At 39.0% G+C, this 8,277-nt stretch overlaps 1 protein-coding gene across 1 annotated transcript; it reads left to right on the top strand.

Annotated features, from left to right (window-relative positions):
- The first annotated feature begins 4,254 nt into the window (after positions 1–4,254).
- On the top strand, positions 4,255–7,396 carry LOC147180657 (ras-related protein Rap-2b-like). The gene has a single exon (XM_086080009.1). The coding sequence runs from the start codon at positions 4,708–4,710 to the stop codon at positions 5,254–5,256; it is 549 nt and encodes a 182-aa protein (XP_085936135.1). The 5' UTR covers positions 4,255–4,707; the 3' UTR covers positions 5,257–7,396.
- The last annotated feature ends 881 nt before the right edge of the window (positions 7,397–8,277 follow it).

Genomic DNA, 8,277 nt, shown 5'->3' with positions numbered 1-8,277 from the left:
CTCAACAATTTGTTCCCATTCAAAATCCAATTCATCAATTTTCATCATTCCCCAATTTTTACATAAAAAAATAAATCTAAATTTTTCATATTGAACACTAACAAAATTCCCCATTCATTTCCCCGGGTATGGGTTCGGGTTAGAGCTCACATCGTTCCAATTCAAAGTGTTCATCTCATTCAAATCACGTTGCCATTCAGTCTAATATATTTCACACATACAAAAACTTTACAGATTCCACACAATTTTCCTTTTTTTTTTTTACCCCAAAAAATCCCCATTCATTTCCAATGGCTTATTCAACAATTTGTTCCCTTTCTCGTTCAATTGACCCTGGGAACGATTTACAGTATTTCCTCATACCAAAAATTCCACATTTTTCACCAACAAAGTGTTCAGCTCATTCAAACCACGTTGCCATTCATTTCACACACACACAAAACTTTCCACATTCCACACAATTCTACATTTTTTACCCCAAAATTCCCCATTCATTTCCATTGACACATTCAAAATGTTCTTTCATTCCCACATACCCGAAAATTCCATATTTTCCACCCACATATTGCACACTTTTCACCTATATCCTTCCTCCTAAATCCATATGAAATATCCTTGCAATATCATTCTTAGTCTTTCAATATCGTCCCACGTTTCTCACCAGCATATTGCACATTCTCATCCAGATCATTCTATAGCTTTCAATATCATTCCAAATCATTCAATACCATTTCAACACCATTCCACATGATTCGGTATCATGCCACGCGTTTATATATCTTTTCTCATTCAACATGATTTCCGCATTCACGCGCATTCTCTCCAGAAATTGCTTCATCTGCTTTTAAATGTAGGGCAGCCTCCTGCTGTAACGCGCGCTTGCAATGTGAGCATGTATGGCACGCTGCCTTCGGGGTGACCTCGTGACATTAGTTCTGGAACAGCTCCACGGAGGCTCATGTGTGACAGATGTGGAAGGGTACGAGCCCACGGGACCGCCCGCGATGTTATCTGGGTCGCCGCCGAAAAAGGAGCCCTCTGATCAGCATTGATAATTGAAATGAAACGTGAAAAAAAAAAGCAATACAGTAATAGCTCACATGCTTAATTTTGTCTTCAACAATTGAAATGCACACTCGATCGGTTTCAGGTCAGATGATTGACTTACACATCGGGGGCGCAGCTACGTGGTGGCCCTTGTCACTCTCTGGCCACCCCCACTCAGGGGAATTATTGATATTTTTTTTAGCTGAGATTTTCCTGCCATTTTCACACTTCCTGCCGCAAGTTATTTTAGATTAACTGCATATTTAACTATTTTACCGCCAATGACGTATACATACTAAGATCCAAATGAATGTTGCCAAAAACGTTAGTTGACGTTTGCTAAAAAAAAAAAATAAATCTCAATGGGCAGTGGAACTTGTTGCGCAGCGCTACTTTTGTGAATGGGTAAACAAATCCCAAAACAGCAACTAACTATGGCCAGCAGATGGCAGCATTGTATCACTTTTCAATGGGTAGTATGGAATTATACTGAAACATGACAAATCTGATGAAATAGAACGTTTTCAAGGATGACGTGAATGATCAAAGCCTTTGTCACATTAAATCTAATTCACAGAGCGTCACTAAACAAAAAATATTAGTGTCAAGGACACTGTTGCGCAGAAAATGTATCTTTTCACAAAAAAAGCACGTTTCAAATTATCTATTTTCGAATGGTGATTACTAAAGAAGGTAGAAACATACTTTTTTTTCTAATGAAAGAATGGAATGGTACCCACCATGTTTATGTAGTCAAAGCACACAATATTGTATTTGCCTTGAAATATGAGTTAAAATGCTCGAAATCAGATAACACTGTTGGGGTTGTTTTTTGGATAACGTGTGGCAGTAAAAGAGTTAACTCATTCACTGCCATTGACGGCTATAGACGTCAAAAATTCATTTGAACTATTTCTATTAGTTTAACATTTTTTTCCACTTTTGTTAATTTCTTTTTTTAATCTTCTCTTTTTTTTTAAAAAAGAAAGAAGAAAACATTATTAAAAAATTAGGGGCGTCAGCCAACTACAATTTTTATTTGTAATTAATCGCATGACTTCACTAGTTATTTTTCATTATTTAAAAAAAGAAAAGATTATTAAAAATTAGGTGTGACAGGCGATTCAAATTTGTAATCGTAATTAATCGCATGACTGCACTAGTTAACTCACGATTCTGAAGAAATAACAAAAATTTAAATGACGATTCAGTTGTAATGAATTGCACATAAAAGTTCAATAAAAACGGTACCTTATTATATTCTTCCAATCCAAATGCAAATATACTGAACTTGAAAGCTGAAGACTGTACAACTGTCCTTGCACAGTGATTCTTTTGCATGCCACTAGAGGGAGTCCATCACTATTCACTGGATCGAAGCATGCAAAATGTCCAGTTTAATCCAAAGTCAGTATAAGACATACAAATTAGCTATCACAATTCTGACCCAAATGCCTTCCAGAACCAACCAAGAAGCTTTCATTTAGTGAATGCATAAAATGCATTTTTTTGCAGCACATTAGAGAAATTATATGGAATTAAAAAAACAACAACAGAATACCAATGAAGGCATTTTCTCACCTTCCTATAACACCATCCCCCACACAGTCACACCTTAAAATGGAGTCTTGGATAAATACAATAAATCCACTGTTTTTTCTCACAAAGTGTGAATTATCATTCTCTCTTACATGCTGTGCCTGTGTACATACTGAGACAATATGAATAAACTATCAAAACATGTTGACTAATATTCAGTGGTGGGAAGTTAAGAAGTAGAAGTGGCGGAAATTTGGACTTCAAAATTCTTGAAAAATAAACCCTGACTTTTCTGATTTTCTTCGATACATTCGTCAATGATAGGTAATAAACTATGAAAGGCTCGATTAGCTCATCTTACAGATCAATGGTACAATTTTTATCACAACCCTGAAAAAAAAAATCATTTTCTGCTCATATGCGTGAAGTCCAGTGTATCATCTGACTGACAGCTTTTTTTTCCTACCCTGCTGAAAAGGTTGCAGTATGAATAATAATTATTATTTTGAAATATTATGTTTATTAAAACTAATGTTCCCACGGGTACAAGAGACAGCAATGAAACAAATAATACAAATAAATAAATATTTTATTATTATTATTTTAAATTCAATGTGGTCAATTGGGGGCGGGGGGACAAGAGAAAATCGCATTTTAGGGGGTACTACAGACCTATTTGGTATTTTACAAACTATTTTCAAGCATTGTTTTCTTAGTTTTTATTTTAATTTATTTTAGGTTTCGTGTCAGGACAAGTAGCCTAAATTTACTCCGAAACTGCATGTTTTAGTATCTCGTATGTGGATTATTTAAAATTTGATGGGTGGGATGTATACTGTAGGGGTGGGGATCTTTGAATGTCCCACGATTCGATTCCGATTTTTGTGTGCGCGATTCGGTTCAGAATCGATTTTCGATTAAGAGCGATTTTTTTTTATTCAAAATGATTTGATTGACAATGATTTTTGCTTCAATTTATAGATGCGCAAGGAATTGTAATGATCTACTCAAGTCTGATTCGCTAATGCTAATTAGCGAGCTACTCTATTGTGACTTTTTCCTTCTACTCTCTAATGTGGCTACAACTTAACAGTGTATCAGGAACCACACTGCCCCTAAGTGGCCAAATCGGGTACAGCATGAACCGCGCTCCGAATAAAGGCACACACAAACAAAGGCAAGACAGTATAAAATAATTTAAATTAAATCGATTTGGGGACATTTAAAATCGATTCTGGATCGTACTAAATGAGAATCGCGATTCTTATGAGAATCGATTTTTTGGCACACCCCTAGTATACTGTAACTGTAGATTTCTCAAGCAACAACTGCATTTATTTGTCTGTTTCTTTACATAACATATTTATCTAAAATTGAAGCTTTGTATTTCTTGTCTTTTTGATGACGATGTCCAAATTTACTCCGAAACTGCATGTTTTAGTATCTTGTATGTGGATTATTTAAAATTTGATGGGAGGGACGTATACTGTCCTCTAATTTTGGAAAGACACAAATACATTTGTTTTTTAAACTGTCGATTTTTCAAGCAACTACTGTATTTATATGTCTGTTTCTTTACGTTACATCTTTATTTAAAATTGAAGCTTTGTTTTTTTTGTTTTGTATTTCTCGTCTTTTTGATGACGACGACGACGATGTCCACCGCCATAAACTGGACATGTCTGGACAATGCCCCCTCCCCTTCCCTCCCCTTCCCTCGCTGTCCCGGGTGACGTCTCCTTTAAGAAAGCGGAAGTGAGGCCGCGCGCTGTTGACGCGCTGAGGATGTGGGCAGGAAATGCCATGCAAAGCGAGCAGAAGCGTGATGATGATCGCTTCTCGGGCTTCTCGGGCTTCTCGGCGCACTTGCACCATCGGGGTACCGCCGAAAATGCGCCTCGGTTGACGCCGCCGCTGCCGCCGCCGCCACAGTCCAGGGAGCGGCCACTGCCCCCCGGGGTCGCGCGCTCGCTCTGATTGTCCGTTGCCAGTCCGGGCGAGCAAGCAAGCAAGCAGCCTTCCCGGCCTGCTCGCCTCCAAGGCTTCGTCGCGGGGACAACAAAAAAGGAGGTATTTGGCTCTTTTTTCCCCTTTCTTCTTCCTCTCCTCCACTCACTGGCCATGAGGGAATACAAAGTGGTTGTTTTGGGCTCGGGCGGCGTCGGGAAATCGGCCCTCACGGTTCAGTTCGTGACGGGCTCCTTCATCGAGAAGTACGACCCCACCATCGAGGACTTCTACCGGAAGGAGATCGAGGTGGACTCGTCCCCGTCCGTGCTGGAGATCCTGGACACGGCCGGCACCGAGCAGTTCGCCTCCATGCGGGATCTGTACATCAAGAACGGACAGGGCTTCATCCTGGTCTACAGTCTGGTCAACCAGCAGAGCTTCCAGGACATCAAGCCCATGAGGGACCAGATCATCCGGGTCAAGCGCTACGAGAGGGTGCCCATGATCCTGGTGGGCAACAAGGTGGACCTGGAGGCCGAGAGAGAGGTGTCTTCCGGGGAGGGCAAGGCGCTGGCCCAGGACTGGAACTGCCCCTTTATGGAGACCTCGGCCAAAAACAAAGGCTCAGTGGATGAACTGTTTGCAGAAATTGTCAGACAGATGAACTACTCCACCGTTCCGGCCAGAGGTGACCAGTGTTGTTCTTGTGTTCTGTTCTAAAAAAACAAAAAAAAACACACAATCAAGATAGTTGTCATGCCTTTTTACTTTTGAAGTATCTCTGCTCACGCTGTTGTCTTATGGTTTCGCACAAATGGACAACAATCGGCGATGTATAATATTTAGGGTTGCGATTTGCTATGGGGTGAGGAATATTTTGAAAAAAAGTGGAAGCTTCCCGTGGGAATTGAAGTTTATTTAACGGATAGGTTATTTATTACAGTGGACCCCTCGCATACTCGCCAGGGTTCGACATCACCAACGGCCGAATTGATTTCAATTTCAAATTCATAAGTAAATAGGATTAAATCAACAATTTTATTGCTTTTGTTCAAATCGAATATTTATATTATATTATAATATTATGTTTCATTCACTTTAAATGAGTCATCATGGGCCTACATTCAGAGTATAATTATGGATTTGGTTAAATATTGATTTCATATTGTTAAATATTGTGACAGAGCCTCCACAACTTGTAAATTTGTATAATTTTTTTATTAATGTTTTTTTCATACTTTTCATGGAAAATGCACATTGAAACAGCAAATTTTAAATATGTATTTTTTTATTTTTGGGTCCACTGTGATTCATATCCCACATGTGACGGCAATACAGTACCTTAAATTGCTCTTCAAATTTTGGCTCACAACACAAAGTGAAAAAAAAAATGGATCAAGCATTATAAATTGGAAAAATATATATATTTTCTAGATGTATATTTAAAATGACAAAATGTTATTCCTGGATTATCCCCTTCGATTCCTTTTCAACTCCAATTAACTCCCATGGAAAGCTTCCAAATTTGAAAATTCACAGAACTTGGCAAGCCTAATAGTCTGGAAATGTGTTTACATGACAAAGTACTTGAATGTTTTTTTCCCCCTTTTTCTAAATATAGCTTTCTTTGTATAATATTGACACTTCTCTGAAAATGTGCCTCAGTGGGAATGTCTTATTGTGAAACCTAAGAGACATTTTTTTTTTCCTCATGTACTGTTTTAATAATCTTTTGTGCTCAGTGGTGGAGTCAGTGTTATGTCGGTCGCTTTTAAGATCATCTTTTGGGGCAGTAATATATGAGGTGTGAAAGTCTGTTTAAAAAAAAAAAAAAAACTTGGGTCACTGGACTAGGGATGAGCATTTTGACAGGGGGGGGGGATTTTTGTTTTCAATATCGTTAGCCTAATAGTATATAATTGCCTAAGTATTTATTTTTTACATTTTCAGAAGAGTCCAGTTGCCTTGATCCAACTTTGTCGATTACGATAACCTGAAAATCTAATAAGAACTAAAGAAAACACATTGCTTTTTTTTTTAAAGATAATTGTGACAGTAAGTTAACAATAACTTGTGCTATTAGGCTACCAATAATTTTGTATTAATTTTAGGTAGCAGAAAATACCAAGATTTTTTTTTTATTTCAAGAATCTCTTTACCGCTTTTTGTTTAACAAGTAAAACGACAACTTGCCGTCACATTCTTCTTCAGGGTTGCAAACTACTCGAGACTTAATCAACAGCGCCTCCGCTGGTTCCAGTCAAGTACTGCGCTTTATTTTAAATTAGAGGAGCTGCATGTGCAGCTCGTGGTTAGCATGTTAGCAGGTTCCAGTGCACCTGGATGGATGTGATTGGTCAACAATCAGTTCCACAGTCATCAACGATGCCCATCCCTAGTCTAAAATTCTCCATGGATTTTTTTTCCCCCGAATATTTTCCGAGGTGTCGGAAGTGTATTAACGGTGGAACTTGGACTTAGTGCACAAGGACCTTAAGTGCGTTGCTGTCGCTGCATGGGGTCACGCCAGGTCAAGCTGACCGCATGTCAAGTGCCTTCCCTGCGACTGTGCCAAGGGACGAGCCCTCCTTCCTCTGCAGTGCGTCTCCGTGGCAATCAGAACTTTTTTTTTTGTATTTGTAGCAGTTGGTTTCCGAGTTTTCCCAATCAAACGTCGAGGTACTGCGGTGAAGAAGCCATGAGCGACCGTGTTCAGTTCTGTTTTTTTTTTTTTCCTTGAAGATGTGATGAGAACTTTTTATTGTGATGATTCTACCTTTGGACAAAATCTGTGATGAACCTTGTCAGTTTTGAGAGACTTGTAATACAAAAAAAAAGAAGCATTTTATGTACTAACGAATCTTGTGCTTGTCTCACTGAATTCAATTTACACTCACTGGGTGATTTATTTGTTTACAACTCGAAGCTAGCCGCTAGGGAGACGACAGGTTAGCTTAGCGCTAGCTAGCTGGTACGAGATACTACAAATAGATTTACAGGATCAAAGCAGGGGAAAAAGCCTGGATTCTGCTATTCTAATGGCTCGGGTTTGACAACGGATCCTGGAAGGTGCACTAAGCTATTTTAAACTAAAAAGGAAAACCTGGTTCAAGACAGATGTGATTTTTTTTTTTTTTTTTTTTTTTAAATCGCTTTGAACTTTGTATGTCAGAGGTGGCCAAGTTCGGTCCTCTAGCCAGTTTTCCATGTTTCTCTCCACTAAAACACCTGATTCATGATGAGGATCGTCATCAGGCTTCTGCAAAGCTTGCCGATGAGCCGATCATTAGATTCAGCTGCGCTGAAGGAGGGAGACATGGCTGGATAAGGGGCTCTCGAGGACCGAACTTGACCACCCCTGTTGCAAGGTGTAGATTAAGTGCTACATATTTGCTTACCATTTTGGTCAAATTAGATTTTTTATTTGTTTGACTACAAAGTGTTTTTTTAGGAAAGTAACCGATTCAAGGTTATCTGGTACTCTCTTATCAACGTGAACACAAATCTCAACATCCAAATTTGGGTGAGAATCCGAGCTCTGCTAGCTTGGGCTGGGTATCAATTCTAATATCCTCAATGGATTCAATTTCGATTCACAAGAGTTCAGTTCTATTCGATTAATTATGGAACATCAATTCTTCTTAAGGCCTCGATACACCAATCCGACGCCTACCCCAGACGGTCGGCACGTCGCGTAGACAAATGACGAATACACACCGCACCGACATCGATTATTACGTA

This window comes from Leptonotus elevatus, chromosome 1, assembly GCF_054856555.1.
Source record: "Leptonotus elevatus isolate MCC_2025b chromosome 1, RoL_Lele_1.0, whole genome shotgun sequence".
Taxonomy (NCBI): Eukaryota; Metazoa; Chordata; class Actinopteri; order Syngnathiformes; family Syngnathidae; genus Leptonotus; species Leptonotus elevatus.
The sequence above is the reverse complement of the archived record's forward strand: the minus strand, read 5'-3'. Positions and strand labels throughout refer to the sequence as shown.

Coding starts and splice junctions, on each gene's coding strand:
- LOC147180657 (XM_086080009.1), top strand. CDS start 4,708: ATGAGGGAATACAAAGTGGTTGTTTTGGGCTCGGGCGGCGTCGGGAAA.